General features: G+C 35.3%; 1 protein-coding gene across 2 annotated transcripts in view; it reads right to left on the reverse strand.

The window, feature by feature from the left end:
- The window catches only part of LOC108398364 (solute carrier organic anion transporter family member 1B3-like), a 67,509-nt gene extending 48,388 nt beyond the window's left edge, over positions 1 to 19,121 (reverse strand). Inside the window, exons 1-2 of one of the 2 annotated variants that reach the window (XM_037020341.2) lie at positions 18,977 to 19,121; positions 17,795 to 17,941 (exon numbers count right to left, since the gene is read on the reverse strand). In XM_037020341.2, the coding sequence (XP_036876236.1) occupies positions 17,795 to 17,878 (84 nt within the window). In that variant the 5' untranslated portion in view covers positions 17,879 to 17,941; positions 18,977 to 19,121. Of the gene's footprint in view, positions 1 to 1,379; positions 1,486 to 17,794; positions 17,942 to 18,976 lie in introns of those variants that run through there. The other variant, XM_017662314.3, reaches the window with a different exon arrangement.
- Between the last annotated feature and the right edge of the window lie 848 nt (positions 19,122 to 19,969).

A 19,969-nucleotide genomic window follows, 5' to 3' on the forward strand; every position in this document is an offset into this window, starting at 1 on the left:
GTCAAAAGCACAGGTAATAGCCTCAGGCTTGTGAATGGTGTTAGAGTAGCAGGTGAGGGCAGCTTTGTGGGCTGGAGCCCTTAGCCTGGGGAGTCTGGGGCTGTTTCCAGGTAGATAGTGACAGAATTAAATTGAATTCTCAGACACCTTGCTGGTGTTCTAGAATTGCTTGGTGTCATGGGTGGGACCCCCTCACACACTGGAATTGGGCCCAGGAACCCAAAAAAAGTATCTTTTGTATCATTTATTAAAATTGGAGGAAGCAGGACTGGTTTCTGCCTTATTATTCTAGAAGGCTTCAAATTTTGTTTTTCCTTCTTTAATGAACAAATAGAAAAAAATATTAGCCTCTCAAACACAGATGCTTGACACATAATGAGTAAATAATAAATGCTTTTTGATTGTTGAATAAATTATTATTCTCCCAATTGCAATTAGAAAGCTGGTACAGAGCCAACATGCAGTGAAACCTCTCCTTTCTCAGTTTCCTCAGTTTTTAGGTAGAAATAATTATAGTAAAGTTGTTATGAGGATTAATTGAAATAATAAATATACATAATTATTGGCACAGTGCTAGCCTATAGTAAGCATTAGTAAATGTCTGCTTTTATTATCACTGTGAGCTACGATCACCCAACTGTTGGCTGTAAATTCATTCACATAAAAACAGGACTTACAATCATTTAGCCAAACATATTTTTATGCCATGCACTGTTATAGGTGCTGTAGAATCAGCAATGTGCACACTGATGACAACATTTAGTGATTATTGCATTGAAGAAATACAGAGACAAACTCTTACCTAAATACTGACCATCAAAGTTCTAATTGGTGAAATCAAAGCAGAGAAAGTTTCATAAAGTAACAAGACATCTCATTAAAGCAGATAGTAATATAACCATATACCCCATCCCATATAAGAGGCGCTTTCTAAAAGTTCAGAAAAAGGTTTTCTAGAGTTCATGTCTCCAATTTTAAAAGGAAGATTAGCTCAAGACAGAAGACAGACTCAAAAAGTCAGATTCTCACAATATAATCCTAAATTGGTTTTATAAAGAAGAAAAAGGTAATAGATAAAAATACAATGGCCACAGTAGGTTCTCTCCAGTGATCTGGGATTTTAGAAAGATGTGAAGTGAAATAGTATAGAAAGATTTATAAATATGCTTTCTTTTAATCTAACTGTAACCGTGTGAGATGGGCAGAGCTAAAATCTTCAGCAAACTTCATTCAAATACCAATGCCATGAAGATAAAGAATGTAAGACTGAAAGGTTTTGAAACAGAGATATAAATGTTCACAATCAGCAAGAAGGTTTTAAAGCAGCACCAGCAGAAGAGAAAACTGGCATTGAGATAAAAGGTAAAGTCTCTATTTACCTGCAATTGTGGCAGGTCAGTCCTTTGTTTATTTGCCCGGAGTTCTGGGACTAAAGTCGGAAGATAGTTTCAAGTGTCCACCTTGCCACGGGTATGGCCATGGTTAACTCAGTTCACTCATCTGACCTGCAATTCATTTGCTCAGCAAACATTTATTGAGAAACTACCACATAGCAATGACTCTGCTAAACCTTGAAATTGAGAGGAGTACAGAGTAAGCAGGACACTAAACACAAAAAAGACATCATAAATGCTCTAAAGGAACTAACAATTTCCTAGGCCAATAAAAACTAAACATATATGTATATATTATAATATAATAATGCAATGAGTGCTGTCATTGCTGTACATTTATGGGTACAGACTGATTAGCCCATTTATAAAGTTAAAGTTTCTGTATGTATGATGACATTTGAACTAAGTCTTTATGGGATAATAGAAACTTAAAAGTCAAAGAAGGAAAAAACATTTAAAACAATAGGAAGCACATGAAAAGTCTGTGAGTAGTGAAAGAACACAGACCATTTAAAAATCAAAAAGGTTATCCGTGTACATGGAACGTAAGGACACAGATATGCTGAACAGTGAGAGAGATCAACCTGCATTATTAAATGTGATGTAAGGAGATAAAATTTTAGAGGGCTAGTTCTAGTAGCCATGAAGAAGATGGATTATGACAAAGAAATATGTTAGAAAGCTGATTTCAGAAAAAAACAAGATGCATAGATTTGGAAAGAGGAAAAGAAAAGGTTACAGGCACACTTGGGAGAAGTTTAATAGGAGGATCAATAAGATGCAGGAATAATGGGAAATGAGTATCCTGAATTTGTTTTCTAGGTTTCTAGTTTGGATAACTGTATGTAGCAAAACTATTACTTGAGATGAGAAAAAGAGAAGTCTGGGGATTAAAGACAATGAAATTATGTTTTCACGAGTCATATTGGAGATGTCTAAAAATAACCGTAACAAGTAGACAGAGCAGGTTTGGTGCTCAAGAGAGAGTTTTGTGGAGGTAGTTTTGAGATTCAGGAGGAGATAGCTATACATTGAACCCATTTTCAAGTTTATTCCAATGAAAAAAACCCACCTCTTGCCCTACTTTACCCTTTGTCATAACTATCTCTCTTGTCCTTTCCAGGAAAAACAAGAGTTGTCTACATTTGCATGAATCAAATCCTATTTTTTTGTGTCATTCCTCCCCAGTATTCCTAGCAGGCTTATGCCATTCTGGCCATTCCAATTTTTTTCCCAGTCTATACCTTGAACCAAGATTACTCTTGCTGAGCTTTAGATGCTTTTCCAAAATGCCTCCCTTCGAGCTCCATTTTGGTGTTTCATTGTGATAGCCAGATCTCACGACGGTCTTCCTTCCCTCTCACCTTTGCCTGTGTCACCACCTTCCACCTGCTGCCCAGGCTACAATCTACTGTCTCATATACCACATCCATTTAGTCCCCTAAAGCTAAGTTTAACTTTATAAATCTCCCTCTGTTCAACATACATCACTTTATAATTCCACCTCAAATGACCATCACTCTTCACCCAGATTCCCACTATTTCTAACACAAATCTCTTTCCTCATTGTTACCTTTTCACACTAAAGCCAGGGTGATTTTTAAATATGTGTAGCCATTTCCACTTGTAATGGAGCTAAATTCCCATTGGACTGGTCCTCCAGGAAATAATAGTTACAAAGTCTGAGGGGGAAAAACTAAAAACACCGGAAGTCATGAGAGAGTAAATAAAAGCAGTCAGATTCTGGTGGGGAGTAGAACTTACCAGAAGGATATGTCTAATCGTTAGTTTCTCATTCTTATGTCTTTGAGGTGAGGCTACAGCTCACACCATTCAAAAAGCTAAAACTTTTTTAGTCCTTTTGGCCTGAAGATTGAGAAAGAGGAGTTGAGCTTAACTACAACCACCTAAAAGGAAAGAATCTCATAAAGGAGAGATCCAGAGAAGGGGATGCCCCAAATTCTATATATAAACTGTCCAAATCTTTGACCTCTGAACTACGCATACCCTGGGCAATTCAAGGTACCTGAACTGAGGATAAAAAAACTGACCTGATATTTGAGCTACTTGCTAACAGAGGTTGCAGTTTCAGGCCAAAGCTAACTGCCTTGTAAAACAAACAAACGAATGAAAAATCAACACTCTTTGGGTGAGTGTAACGATGTCTCAAGTTAGCAACGTGTGAAAAACTAGGAAAATGCGACCAATTCTCAAGAAAAGTAACAATCAACCAAGGCCAACCCTAGATGACACAAATATTGGTGTTACCAGACAGGAAAATAACTAATCTGTAGTGTGTGAATAAAGGAAAATAATCTTACAATGAATGGATCAATGAAAGTTCACAAAAAATAAAGCTATAAAAATGAAGAAAAAATGCATTATCTGAAATAAATATCCATAATAAAGATGTTAGCTTATACCACATCTTCTGGAGAAATAATGTGTGTATGCTCTCTTTATAATTATGCTTCCAGTGACATAGATTTTAGCACTTCTCCAAATTTTCCTAAAGAATTTTCTCACAGAAACCACTAATAGGCAATCATAGCTTTTTTTTTTTTTTTTTTTTTTTTTTTAGGAGAGCAAAGCAGAGGCTTTATTTAGAGAGAAAGCGAGAGGACAGAGCTCCTGGCTCACGCCTGGAGGGGACAAGAGAGCCCCGGCAATCATAGCTTTTGAAAAAATGTTCGGTAATAGATAAAGAAGGATTGCATCAGACATCCCATAGAAAACAATACCCTCCCCTTCCACTTTCTCTTATATTTCTCTTTCTGCTTATATTTCTCTTTCTGCTTATATTTCTCTTTCCAGTTAAAACAGGAAGAACATGAATCTAAATCATGTTGCCCTGTAGAACTTAATATTTGCTAGGAAGTATTCCACATAATGTATAAATATTATTTCTAGTGCTTACAAAATCCTTGCATGGCTTATATTATTCTCTTGGTTTTACAAATAAAAATGTTTATAGATGCAAAGTTATTTAACTGTGGGAATAAAGCTAAAAGTGTAACAGAGCTGGAATCTGAACACAAGTAGTTCATACCAAAAAGAGGAAAATGGTTCATAGCTCTAATACACTAATCCACCTTTTCTTCATCTCCTTACTTTCCTAAATCAGACCCTGGTTACCTCTTTCTTGGTTATTTGTAATTATCTGCCTGCTTTCCCATTTGCAGCAATGGGAATCCAGAATAAAGTTTTATTTATTTCCAGGTATAACTGACAAATAAAATTATATAAATTTAAAATGTCCTACATAATGATTTGATATATGCATGTATTATGAACTAATTACCACAATAAAGTTCATTAACACATCCATCACCTCATGCTTTTTTTTTATTTTGAAGCAAAGTAAAAGCTTTATTTAAAGTTACTTAGAGAGAAAGTGCAGGCGACCTCAGAGAGAGGAGTGCAGCACCTAAAAGGTTGAAAAGAGGGAGTTTAAAGTTAAAAGGTTATGCGCTTAGAAAGTGCGGGTGACCTCAGAGACAGGAGCACCACCTCATGCTCTTTTATTTTTTTTGTAGTGAGAACATTTAAGACCTACTCTCCTTGGAATGTTCAAATATATAATATAGTATTGTTAACTATAGTCATCATGCTGAACATTAGATTCCCAAAACCTGTTCATCTTATAACTGAAAGTTTGTACCCTTTGACCAGCATCTCTCTACTTCCCCACTCCTTGCCCCTGGCAGCAACCATTCTACCCTCTGTTTCTTTAAGTTCAACTTTTTCATACCCAACTCAATGTACCTCTTTGGTAAAGTTTTATTTCCCCTAGTAGGAATTTGTTTTGTATATCTCTTGTACCTAGGGTAAATATATAACTTATCATATAATCCAGAATACTTTTTAGAGCAAAATGGGTGATAGAAAATAATTTTAAGCTTAGAACATTTTTGAAATTTTACTGATCAATGAATTGGTTATAAAGATTCTAATTTTTCAAATAAAAACTATATATCCAAGTAAATTAAAGAAAACATTAAAATATGTCTTTTCCTTGCTTGCTTCAGTATGAAAAATAGTACACAGTGGATTACCTTGGTAGATTTTTATGTACACCAATATGTATTCCTGTATATCCATGTACTTTATTCAGATTCTTATGAGTATCTGTCCTATTTCATGTCACTTTTATTTTTCTGAAGGACATTTTCATTTGTTCTTAAACACTTTGGTTTACTAAAAAAATTATCTGAAGTCTTCTTCAAAATTGCATTTTATGATTACTAAATTTGAAATTGTTGAAATATTCAATTGATTTTTCTCTGTAGATCATATATTTAATATAGAAAATATTCTCTTGATAAGCCAACATCAAATTGTGCTGAATGAAAACATTCTCAAAATTAAAAAAAATACTGACCTATATATGGTATATCAACTATACTTCCATTAAAAAATTATATTGACCTATGTGCATTTTTCATTCTGAATGTCACAGATATCATCATTTTTTTCTCTCCTCAGAGTAACATTTAAAATAAATACTTACATAAGAAAAACCTCATATGTTACATTTATTAATTTTTTTTAACATAACCAACTTTTGTGGCTGGAAAACCATAGGTATTTTCAATTATTTTTTGTTCATGTACAGAACATAAGTTTATGCAATTCATATAGTACCTGTATTAAAATAAATTTTCCATATGTCAAGATATTCTAATGCATAATTCTAGAATTTCAAAATCAATTTCATACATTATATGATCTCTAATCAATTAATTTGTTTAGCTTTCTTCCTTTCATTCTGTTTGCAAATTTTGTTTTCAATGATTGAAATATCCTAAAATGTTAAAAATGGAAGATTCTGACTATTCATCTATTCATTACACACTTTGAAGAATTTCAGCTTTTGTGGAAAATACAATGATAATTTATAGAAAATATTTTAATGCCATATATTACAGAATATGTATTAATATTTATTAACATGTACTTTAATTATAGTTATATAACTACTATATTAATATATCAATTTTTAAGTATGTTCAATATCATTGAAGGACACTTGTTTGTATAATCAAGAGCAGTTTCCTCCCAAATTTTATATTTTAATTATTCACATAGATATATGTAAATGTTGATAATGCTAATATCATTCAGTTGGTAAAATAACCCAGATTGGACACAACTAAATATTATATGTGTATTATAATCAATTCTAAGGACATTTTGTTTCATTGGTTTTTTTAATAACTTGGTTTCTACTACAGCACTCATGGTCCAGTAAAATTTGTATTTGTATGAGCACCACAAGTAAATATATTTATTACTGATGTTGAATTTTTAAGTTATACATCATATTTTCAAAAATATCAAAAGTTTCACCTTTGAAGGATAAACTTCCAAAGGCTTTGTTTTGATTCTATGAACTGAATTAAAAACAAAGTAAAATCATTATCACTTAACTGATTTTCTATTTGAAACATCTAATAACATGGATATAAAATTAGAGTAACTTAATTGTTTGCAAAATTTTTTCTTTCTGATGAAGCCAGCACATTAATAGCTATGACTTCAGTTATTATTCTTAGGAATGGTAAGTCAGCCAATTTGGAACATAGGATGAGTGTATACATGTATTATATGTTTGTTGAAATTTAATAAAATCTGTATTTTTAGTGTACAATAATTGTTTTCACATTATTATTCTTAAAGTTCTTACTTTTAAAAACCTGTTTATTTTTCATGTCAATTTAGTGATAAGTCATTCTTTTAGCTTGTTTTACTGGTGTACAAAATTACTTTGGCTGAATATTACAAATTGTTTTTAATCTCTCTTTGCATTCAACTTCCTCTTGAAAAATGCCTCTAACATTTTTCCCGCCTTTCAGGGACAAGTTATACAGTCTTAATTTCAGAATATTTATATTCTAAAATTATTATGCTATTTGCTTTACTGAAATAAAATGATTTTTTTTCTCATCTGCAAACTGTACAATTGCTTAGAATTTCTAGTTAGTGTGTTTTGTGAATATCATCTTATTAGCTCTCAACTTCCGTATGTTTTAATTTGGAATTGAATGTATTACAGGTTTAATATACTATTTCCAAACGAGACTGGAATATAATTTACTGAAGCATTTCAGAAAAACTAGGCTTTTGATATATTTTTCCCTCTCTTTACTTGGTTTTATTTCATATGTGGATTCTATATCTCACATTTTCCACCTTCTTTTTCCTTATACATCCCATTCACTGCACTGTTATTCTTAGCAAAAGTAGAAATCCATCCACGGACTTGGTGTTCATGTAATGATATTCCATGAAATCGGTAAGCAAAAGATAGTAAGAGTGGTTGCATTTAAATAAAAACAAAACAAACTTTAAAAAATATGTCAAAAGAGGCAAAAAAATACCTCAAACCACTATAGAATGATAAAAGGGTTAATTGACCAGGAAGATATATACATATGATATCAGAGTGCATACATATACAAAGCAAACACTGACACAACAGAAGGAAGAAATAGACTAGCAATACAATAATAATAATGGTCTTTAAAACCTCTTTTCAAGTAAGACACATAACAAGACAGAAGATCAATAATGAAATGGAGAGCTGGAACAACACTATAGACCAAATGATCCTAAAAGATACATACAGCACATACCACCCAACAACAGCAAAATATACATTCTTCTTAACTGTACACATATCTTTCTCTGAGATTTATCATGTTAGGTCACAAAATAAATCTTAACAAATTTAATAAGACTGAAATCAGACCAGACCAAGTATCTTTTCTGCCCCCAACAGAATGAAACTAGAAATCAATAACAGAATATGAAAATTAAGCAACACACTCTTGAATAACAATGGGTCAAATTAGAACTCAAAAAGGAAATTGGAAAATACTCAAAACAGACAAAAATGAAAATACAACATACCAAAACTTATGGAACACATCAAAAGCAGTATTAATAATTTCACAGCAATAAGCACCTACATAAAAAGAAGGAAATAAAGGTCTAAAATAAGTCAACTAACTTTATATACCAATAAGCTACAAAAAGAAACAAATTCAGCAGAAGGCAAGAAATAAAGATTAGAGTAGAAGTAAATGAAATAGAAAATAGATAAATAATAAGAAAAATCAATAAAACCAAAAGTTGGTCTTTGAAAAGACAAAAATTGATAAAACCTTAGTTAGACTAAAAGAAAGAGAGTATATTCAAATACAATAAGAAATGAAAGAAGAGACATTCTAATTGATGCCACAGAAACACAAGGGTGCTTTAGGACTGCTATTCGAACAAACTGGATAACTAAAAAATAAAAGGATAAATTACTAGAAACATAGACTTTACCAAGACTAAATCGTGAAGAAACCGAAAAGTCTTAATAGACCTAAAACTAGGACAGAGATTGAAGTAGTAAACAAAGCCTCCCACCAAAGAAAATGCTAATACTAGATGGCTCCACTGGTGTATTTTACCAAACATTTAAAGAATTACTTTTAGTCTTTCTCAAACTTTTCCAAAATATCGAAGAGGAAGAAATACTCCCAATTTCACTCTACTATGAGCCCAATTACCATGATGTATCAAAGCCAGACAAACACATCACAAGAAAACTATAGACCAATATCCCTGGTAAATATTGATGTAAAAATCCTTAACAAAAATAATAGGAAATAGAATCCAATAATGCATTAAAGGATCATACACCTTGATCAACTAGAATTTATACCTGGAATGCAAGTCTGGTTCAACATATGAAAACCAATCAATGTAATATACCACCTTATCAAAATGAAGGATAAAAACAAGATAATTTCAATAGATGCAGAGAAAGCATTAGACAAAATTCAACACTCTTTCATGATAAAATCACTCAACAAACTAGGAATAGGAGAAAACCACTTCAATATAATAAAGATCATATATTTGAAAAGCTCATAGCTAACATTATAATGGTAAAACACTGAGATTGAAAGTGTAACTATATAATGGTAGTTACATATGAAAAGCTAACATATAATGGTAAAACACAAAAGACTGAAAATCTTTCAGTTTTCCTCTAAGATCAGGAGCAATGCAAGTATGCCAACTCTTGTCTTGTTTCTCCTTTTCAACATTGTACCATAAGCCCTAACTGGAGTACCTAGGCAAGTAAAATAATGCCAGGTATACAAATTATAATTGAAGAAGTAAAATTGTCCCTGTTTTCAGATGACATGATCTTATTAGAGAAAACTCTAAAGACTCTATTAAAAAGTTCAAATAAAGAAATTGCTCTCTGAGGCTGGCAGCACTCCACATTCTTTGAGTGTATCCTTTGCCTTAAATAAAACCTTCTTTAAGCTGCTCAACTTACTGCATTTTTTTTCTCCACACTCTTTCAAGCCTCTTGGAAGATTAATAGGAAACCCTTTTCCAAGTGGTAAGTGTCTTTGTTACCTCAAGATTCAGTAAGTTTTCTAGAATTAAGCAAAGTCTTATCTCCCATGTTCTACTCCAGACAAGTAGGGAAGGGCTACTAATATATCTGATTTGGGTTTGCAAGTTCCTGTTGCCTGGGTGACCCAGTTGGTGCTGCAGCTGTACAATCATGCTTTTTGTACACTGTCCCAAAATCTCCTTTCTTTGCTTTGGGGAAGTTCTCAGAACATAATCTTACTCCATCCAGCAGATGCAGCTGCCCACAAAACTATACTATTCTTATTAAAAAGTATCTAGTATCTATTTTTCACTTTTGTACATTTCTAATTGCTGTGTCCATACACACAGGTCACTAGCAATATGTGTATATGTGTGTGCCTGAGCACGTAAACAAATGTAAGAATCCCATGATTGCTTAATACTATATTATTTGGTCTGAAGGTGAATTTTTAGAACTATAGAATAAGGAAGATGATTGAATAGTCCACTTATAAATCCCTGCTTACCAGAACGTTTTGAGGGTACTAAACCCACAGTATAGAGATATTGAGTAGAACTGAGAGCATGGGATTTGGAATCTAACCACCTGTGTTCATACCTTAGCTCTGTCACTTCCCAGGTTTAGGACCTAGAGGAAGTAATTTGCCTTCTCTGTATTTAAGTTTTTTCATTTGTAAAAGAGAGATAATAGCATCTGGCTGACAGAATTGTCATAAGGAATAAATCCACAAATAGAAGTAGAGCACAAGAACAGTGTTTGACAAATAGTAAGTGCTCAATAAATGCTAGCTATGTTGGTTATTATGGCTTCTGTGGTCTTCATTATTGGGCTGCAGTCAACATACTTTATACACATTGCTAGGCTGCTGACTCCTAGCTCTTCTCTCCAAATATGCTGCTAGGGACCACTCTGGCAACTGGCTTCAGACAGTTTGTTGTCACCTTGCTATTTATGTCCAAATGAAGTTATTGTAACCCTCAATGTTTAACAGGAGAAATAATCCAGCATACCACATTACCCTCAGACAACAGAATGCAATACAACTGCATCAACCAATACCTTTTCCCTGAAGACTGCAATTCTGCTTAAATATTATTCAAATATCAGAACAGACTTTACCAGTAATCTGAAAACAAATACATTTAATGTTCCCTGGACAGAGTTAAAATAAAAGGAACTTATTTAACATTACTGCAGTGGAGCCTAAACTCTGTGGTCTTTATTCGGCTAGATAAAATTACAACTTTGAGGAAAACACTTAAAATATTGGTAAAAGGCAGTTGTGATTGACTTTTTAAAAATCTTTAAAATTTCTCTATGGGGGTTTAAAGGCTTTGACTTGGGTTCAAGGGTGTTCAGTTTACAAGCTAAGTAACTTCCGGCAAACTTCTCACTTTCCTTGTCTTGGTTTCCTCAATGCTGTGCTCAAGGAGTACGTTTACCTGTGTAGGATCTGAAGAATCAAAAGTTAGCATAAGTACAGCCATCTTAAGGCCTAAATACCACCCCCTAACCCAGAAGAAGGAAAATCATTAGAATCTTGAAAAACAAGTTAGTTAGCCTGTGTCAATTGTAGTGACCTTTAGTTAGCCAACCGTAAATCAGTTAATCATACATGCCTAGCTTATCTTGCTAGAACCACCCTAGACATTCCGAAGGTGATCTCATCTAACCAGACCCCAGGATGTGGCGCCAGCAAAAGATTTATGAGCCTATAGAAAAAACCCTGTATTGTAATTATGGAAAATTTTACCCCTTTTGAAAATGCTATAAAACCTTCTGGCTTTGTGTGCTCTGGGTCCTCGTTGAGACCCGCTGCGATGGGCTGACTTGGACCCCAACTAGTTGGCTTCCGAATAAATTCCTCTTGCTTGTTGCATCAAGAAACGTCTTTGGTGAGTGATTTGGGGCGGCGCCTTCCTCAGGGGAATCCAACATTTGGGGGCTCGTCCGGGATCATGCGCTCACCCCGCTTCACTCCCGAAGTCGCTCTTGGAGGAAGAGGTAAGATTAGTGGCGCCTTGAGTTGTCTGTGTTCTGTCTTCTGTTTTTCAGTGAGACCGGTCAGAATTCTGAAAAGGGGTACCCACTGTCTGGCAGCTGTCCCGATCCCGTAAAGGGGTCGAGACTGCGGTCGGTAGACGTACTAGGAGCACCGCAGGCTGCAACCCCTCTTTCCGCAGGCTGCAACCCTGGGGGACGCCTCGGGGAGGTTGGGAGGCCAGGGACGCCTGGTAGCCTCCCGTCTGTTTTTCTGGCAAGGTGAATCTGATGAGATAGGGTTGATTTTCAGGCGCCAGGAATATCAACCCTCTGATTCCTTTCGGTTTCTGTTTGAAAATCTGAGAAAAAACAAAAAGCGGCCGCTGTGTGTCTAATCTGTGTGTGTCTCTGTTTTTTGTGTCTTTCATGTACCTAATAATTGTTATACTGACAATGGGACAGACTCAGACAACCCCCTAAGTGTGTAAATGAATATATCTTTCTACCTCCGGATGGTATTAATGAAATTGATTTAAAGACAAGCGCTTGTGAAAATTGAGTGTTCTAAAACTTCCAGAAAACCTGATAAAAAAGTGTTAAGCATTAATGCTAATTTGAGTTTGCCTAAGGCGGCCATGTCTTGGTAGTTGTCGGCTGCCTGAGTTTACCTAGAGTCATTTGAGTCATGTTGTCTGCTAAATCTTTTAAGAATAGAATGCTTAGAAGCTTGGCTTTGTCTAGTGTTCAGTGGGGGTCTTGTGAGTAGGCTAGTGTAGTTGTTGCAGGTAGGTGAGCTGAATAAGTGTGGCAAGTGAACACCTTTTTAATTGTGTGTTGCAGTGTGTATGCCTACCTGCAGCCTGAGAATCTTTGTAGTAACTTAAAGCCTTAGAGTTTTGTTAAGTTGAGAAGATGTGCTCTGTGTTTGCTGGGAGATTGTGCTGTGAAGCTCATGGTTGCAGAAATTGTAGAATGTGTTTGTGAGTTTGTTGGTCTAGAAAATGTTAGTTTGACAGTTTGCAGTGTCCTGCTTCTCAGTGTTCACTGGAAGTTAAAGTTTCTAATGGTTTTAAGTTCTAATTAAAACCACTTAAAGTAATAAAGAAAACATTTCTCTATGCTAAAAGATGTATGTTTTAATAAGAAAAAGTATAAAAAATGAAAACTCTTCTGCATGCTAAAGAATGTGTTTTGTGATAAAAGAAAGTAACTTTGTTCTAAAGTACAGCTATTTATTTAAAGAGAGACAAAGAGAAAAAACAGCGTGGTGCCTTTTGTTGTGGAAGATCCGCTCAGCCTGTTGCTTTGGGGGGAGGGTTAAGATGTTTAGAAATAAAGTGAGATAAACCCAGTCAAGCCGCAGGCAAGCCCAGGCATAATTCTCACCAGCTTATGTGCTTCGGACCATGGGGCAAATGAAGAATAAATTACTATATTCTTACAGATATAGTCGTGCCTAGTGAAATTAAAGCAAGTGAGTCTTGATATCAAGTGCACAGCAAAATTAAAATCTCGTTTCCAGTTAAACAGTTTTCTTTAACTGTTAGTCTGCTCTTAATGTTGAAAGATCACAGCAGTTTCTCATGCTTAAAGTCTCAGTGAGTTACCATGAAATCGTAACGTTAAAGGGACTAAAAGCTAAAGTTTGTTAACTGTATAACCTTTATTTGCCTTTGAAATATTTTGTTATTAAAAATGATTGCATGGCCTGAAAAATTGAATTCCTAAGCAGAATAGTAACAAAGCTTTTTTCAGCTGATTAAATGCACTTAGTTAACAAACCAAAATTTATTAAACTGTAGAATCTGGACAAGATTATGTTTCTCCCAGAAAAACAGGTTTCACTGTGAAAGTTTAGATAGACGAACGTGTGACCACTTTTGAAAAAAGTTGTAATAGATTTTTTGAGAACCACCAGGTCTTCTTGTTTAATTTATATGCTGTATGTTTAAAAAAAAAAAAAAAACATGGGGGACTCTCCATATTTTTTAATGCAAATAATCTTAGAGCTTTTAATAGAATTTGCATAGCAGCTTATATCTACTATTAAAGAGTAAAACATTCTTGAAGCTTTCAGAGAAGACCTGTAGACTTAAGCACTTTCTCTGCTTTTTTGTATCTGGTCTTAGACACTTATGCTGAGTTATGTTCTTATTATTTTCACTGTTTGTAAGCTATTGATTGTAAGCCAAAGGTCATCATTTCTCAGTCCCTAAATGAAGAAGTAAAATGCCTGATCTCTTTCATCTCAAATCATATTTCTGGTCATATCTGAATATCTGTGTGAAAGAAAGAGACATTTAAATTTGAGATTCTGCTTAAACTTTTAAGTTGAATTTGACTATAGCCATATTCATTCTTTGTATGTATCTCTAACAGGTCTTTTGTATGCCTGGTGATATTATACTCTGCCTTGAGTTTAGACAGTTCTTTCAGCTAAATATGAATTCTTATTGTAGCTTTTTTCCCCTCCTGAAGATGAAAGCAGAAGAATCTACCATCTGCTACCATTCTCTCAAGAATGCTTAGTAACCTAAAATTAGTTTGACTTTCTGTATGTTGTCTTTAAAAATTGACAGCAGCAGTCTCCCCTGCTGCCCCACTTTTTAAGATATCTTGTTTACTGTGCTGAGTATATAGACAATAAATGTGTAATGATAGTTCTAAAAAAATTAAATGCAAAAAAGTGCTTTTACCTCTAGTTAACTCTGATATTTTCCAGAGGGCCCCTGGAACATGTCAGAAGAATTTTTCTCACTAGAAAAAGTATTTGACTAATTTGGCTTATTTATCTGATATATATATATATATATATTTATTTACCAAGAAAGCACTGTCAAAGAGAATGATGCTAAACTTTGTTACTGAATGTTTTATATTACAGAAATATCAGAATTTCCTTATGTCAACTGTTTTACAGTAAGCTCTCATCAGATCTTTAACCATTGTCATTTGTAAGTCTTTTGTCATTTATAGTATTATCCCTAAACTGGTAAAGAACTAGATTTCAGCAGAACAGGTATTAGTTACATAAGATTACATAAACTAAAGAAAATGATTTTGTGTCTTTTTGTTTCAAATGTTGCTGGTAAAGTGTTTTAACCTTGTTCTCTTAAACTGACAACAGTTTAGTAAATGACTATCTTTATGAGCAGAATTGAAACATCCTTCTCTCTACTTGATCCCTCCAGAGTTTAAAAACTTTCAGTGACTGTTTTTGTATTCCATGGCAGTATGTTTATTTGCACGAGTTCAATAAGAATCTGCTTTCCTTGTGAGAAGACTACTTAAGAACACTGGTTATACTACCAGGGCTTTGACTGGAATGTCGTACCTGAGAAACATGTGCATAGACTCAGATGTGAACAACTTTAAAGAACTAAGATTGACTTTATAAAGCCAACAAAGCCCCTTGGAAGAACTGGCCTGGTACCTTGCTTACAGAGTTCCCAGCAGCCTTACCAGGTGAGTAAAGAAGGTCACTTCCTGGCAGGTGCAGAGACCTCAAGAAGAGAGAAATTCATCCAAATCTACAGGTACTGCAGGCAAAGCCTGATGGCAAGTCTGGCTTGGCTGTCTGGCCTCGAGGCCTTTAAAAGTTCAATCTGAAATTACTTACAAAAAGTTTCAGCAAAGCATATTTAAAAGAGCCTGTGTAATCAATTGCTCTTCTTGCTGCACCTGTGCAAATAATCAAGCCAACTGTTAATTATTTTCTTAACCTGGTTACTTCTAGTAAAAATGAGAGTGATTTTAGAGAGAAGTATTGTTTCAATAATGCAGCCTCCTTCCAGAATAAAAAATCCAACTCCAGATGTTGCTACATAACCTAATAACACAATTTGTTTTATCTTACCTAGAAGCCACAAAACTGCAAATAGTAATAAAAATGAAACCCAGAATAGAAGCGCCAGCCTTCTGAGGCCCTCTCAACTGACCAGTGATGGAGACCTAGCTGCACCCTTTACTGCGCCCCCTTCTCAGCACGAAGCAGCCAGAGCGGTCATCGCCCCTTTTCCCTAGCAGCAGCTAGAGTCTCTATCTGTAGAAGAAAGAATGAGACCATACCCATAGCCTTCCCCGGTAAAAACAAGTATTTAATCCCTCCTCCCGAAAGATGGTGAGCTTGTAACACTGGAGTGACCCCATGTATCTCTACTTCTGCCTTCAACTCCTCCCGTGATTTCTGTATCATAGTTCAGCTGGTGCCCAAGTTAATGTATCATGATGATCTCTCATTCGTAACTGAATTTGAACCTAGGCATAGATATAAAAGAGAGCCGGTCTCGCTGACCTTAGCCGTGTTGTTAGGGATAAGAGTCGCAGCCGGAGTGAGAACGGGGGCAGCCGCTATTGTTCAAGGGAACCAGCATTATGAAAGACTAAAGACTGCTATTGATGAAGACCTAAAAACCATAGAGCAATCCATTACAAAACTTGAAGAATCTCTGACTTCCCTCTCTGAGGTAGTCTTACAGAATAGACGAGGGCTGGATCTGCTGTTCCTAAAAAAGGAAGACTGTGTGCAGCTTTAAGAGAAGAATGCTGCTTTTATGCAGATCATTCCGGGATAGTAAGAGAATCAATGTCAAAACTTAGAGAAAGGCTAGATCAGAGGAAGAGAGAGCGAGAAGCAGGCCAAGGACTGTTTGAATCTTGGTTCACTAAGTCCCCGTGGTTTACAACCCTGATATCCACTCTGGCTGAGCCCCTACTCATCCTTGTGTTGCTCCTAACTTTGAGACCCTGCATATTAAACCGGTTGATAACTTTTGTTAGAGAAAGAGTGAGTGCTGTTCATGTACTAATGTTGAAGCAACAATACCACTCACTCACCTCACAAGAAGATACAAACATTCCATGATTGGAATGCCCCAAAAAGAGAAGTGGGGAAATGTAGGATCTGAAGAATCAAAAGTTAGCATAAGTACAGCCATCTTAAGGCCTAAATACCACCCCCTAACCCAGAAGAAGGAAAATCATTAGAATCTTGAAAAACAAGTTAGTTAGCCTGTGTCAGTTGTAGTGACCTTTAGTTAGCCAACCGTAAATCAGTTAATCATACATGCCTAGCTTATCTTGCTAGAACCACCCTAGACATTCCGAAGGTGATCTCATCTAACCAGACCCCAGGATGTGGCGCCAGCAAAAGATTTATGAGCCTATAGAAAAAACCCTGTATTGTAATTATGGAAAATTTTACCCCTTTTGAAAATGCTATAAAACCTTCTGGCTTTGTGTGCTCTGGGTCCTCGTTGAGACCCGCTGCGACGGGCTGACTTGGACCCCAACTAGTTGGCTTCCGAATAAATTCCTCTTGCTTGTTGCATCAAGAAACGTCTTTGGTGAGTGATTTGGGGCGGTGCCTTCCTCAGGGGAGAATCCAACACCTGTCTGTGAAAATCCTCATAAAGTCTACATCATTTAGTGTCTCACAGTTTTGCAATAAAAGAAGAGACAAAATTTTACCTGCATACAGAAAAATTAAATGGCTTTCCTAAGTCTGCAACTAGGTCTTTTGTCCAAGTGTATTGATGGTTGTTTTAGATCTCTTCTCCATCAGACTGTATTATTTATGTTATTAGAATTAAAAATTCTGTTCTAATAAAAAAATTAAATAGGTCAAATAATTCATAAGACTGATTCATATTTTTTATAGGTCATTTCCAAAATATCTTTTTACCTATTATGAATTATATGAATTATACAAAAGACCTCTTTTATTTTAATCACATTTATGAATATTTTTTGGTCCATCAAGGACCAAAGAGAATATAGTGAAGGTTTTCTAAATTTTCAACATGAATAAACTGTTATCCATCAGAAATGTCACCAAAGAAATACCTTTTTTAGGTACAAAGACTTACAACAAGATATGGATCATAATAATAATATTTTAATGTGTGCTAATTTGAAGTATAATGTTCTTTTTAAAAACTGGTTGCCTTTTCTTTAAAGAAAAAAGTCCTTCTTTGTTTATTTTAGTTTGGAAATAGGAAACTCATTCTACCTTGAATCCATCACAGCATCTTTTTCTCCTTTTCCTTGAAGGTTGTTCCTCTTCTGACTTATTGAAATGTTGATTTGGGTCCATCACTGAACTACAGATATGTGGATGTTTTCAACTGTTGATGTTTGGTTGGTTTGAAATGATCACCTATTCAGGGAGAAAAAGAGTAATTTGTTTCACATTAACAGAATACAATTCATAAATAAGAAAGCTGCAAAGTTAACAGCAATCAACCAGCCAATCCACTGATTGATATCCATTCATGGCCTCTGAGTCTTTAGTTTGTGCCAGGAACTGTGCTGAGCAGATTTTTTTCTCCTCTTATTCGATCACATCTAAAATTATCTAGAAAACCTCATTCTTTTACCTGAGTCAAAGTTGAATTGAAACAAGGAAAGTAGAGTTCAGTAAGTGACTTTCAGTCACGTTCCATTTCTTGATGTCTGCCAACTAACTCTTAACCTTGATGAGGAAAATATTCAACACAGCCGTCAAGGTCGGCAAACTGCTTTTTCCCTCTGGTTGGCAAAGCCCTCCCAGCTACCCACCCCCGCTCCTCTGGGCTTCTCTTTTGCCCTGCACATGCCGAAATGCCACATATCAAAATAATATAAATTGTCCCCCTTGCTTGTGCTCAGGACTCAGACCTTGGGAGATCACTCCCCTCTGGGCCCGCTGGTGTAAAATGAACCTCAACACTCCAAGACTCCGAGTGCCGCTTGGTTCTTCCATCAGCGATCCAGTCCAGGCTTTCTAGTACTTTCCATAACAACCTCACATTATTCAGTTAAGATGGAATCAAAGGAAGTAAGTCTAATAATTCTATGTAGTTAGTGAAATAATTGCTTTGTAGCAAAGTTTGAGAAGATAACCAGAAGTTCATTTTTTTCAGACTTGAAGTTTCACTTGTCTAGAAAGTAACAGGATTTAAGAACAGGATTTTAAACTTTACTACTAAGTTAGAAAGGTCTGATTTTTCAGAGTATACAAATCTGAGACTCATCTAGTTCCAGAAGGGATACTTGATACCTTCTAAGGGCTTAGAACCTAAGTGTGTAGAAAACAAAAAGCATAAAATGTGTAATACAGATCATGTCCATCAATGTATTTTTTTTCTTGAAATTTGTGGAAGTATCTCACATAGAAGAAACATTGAAGTTAGAGAATCTCAAAGGTTCTTACCTGGACTTAGAATCCTATGGTAACAGCAACAAGGCCATCCCTTCATTTGTTGTTCAAGTCTCTCTTTAAGTTAGCTTTCTCTTATCAGTCCAATGATGATTAACCATCTTATTAGGTCATTGTCCTAGGTAATGGGAGAAAATTAACTAGCTAGTCCAACAGCCTGTACCACACTCTAGTATATTAAAGGTTCTACATTTTGTGCCGGTCTTAATCTATCAATGGCCAATGTCATGGTTGGCCCCTGTAGTTACAATGATCGCAAGTAACCCTTCAGCAATAACCATCAGAGAACTTTGAAAAAATAAAGGTTTCATTCTTACAGGACCTGGAAATTACACAGCAATCTTGGGGCCACACAGTGAGGTCACAGGTAGAGAGTGAGAAAGAGGGCAGGGGTCTGAGGTTTTGCTTTTACTGGGGTCAAGGGTCGAGTCTAGGATGTCACTGGCTCTCTCTTTATTGGCAGATTTACAACCAAATTTACAAGGATGCATAAAATTCGGTATTTAAAGCTCTGGAAGAGTTAAAAAAAAAAGTGGCCCAAACAGTTATTGAAATCAACCAAAATTGCTCAAACTTAGTAGTCTCAGTAGGGCAGAGGTGGCCTGGCTCTTTACCTAGTCACAAGGCTGATTCTAGACAGCCCTCTTTGAAGTGGATGCCTCTTTGAAACCAAAGCTCAAATCACGTGCGTTACAAAAAAAGAAAAAACTGTCATGAGCTACGCTACATTATATTAATAAGATCTCAGTTATACATTATTTTTATGTGAAAGCTCAACTACTTTATTTCTGAGAATACCTTACATTTGTTTGCTTAATTAAGTTGTGTAAGATTTTTTTTCTTTAAAAGTACAAATACAACAGATTATCCAAGGTACCTAAAACTTTTCGGAATAGAAAAGAATTCAAGGCAATTTTTTATATGTGTTTACAGGTTACTTTTGCATTCAAAAGATAAAATACATTATTTTTGCTGGATCCTTGGGTG

The sequence above is a fragment of the Manis javanica genome, chromosome 15 (genome assembly GCF_040802235.1).
Source record: "Manis javanica isolate MJ-LG chromosome 15, MJ_LKY, whole genome shotgun sequence".
NCBI lineage: Eukaryota > Metazoa > Chordata > Mammalia > Pholidota > Manidae > Manis > Manis javanica.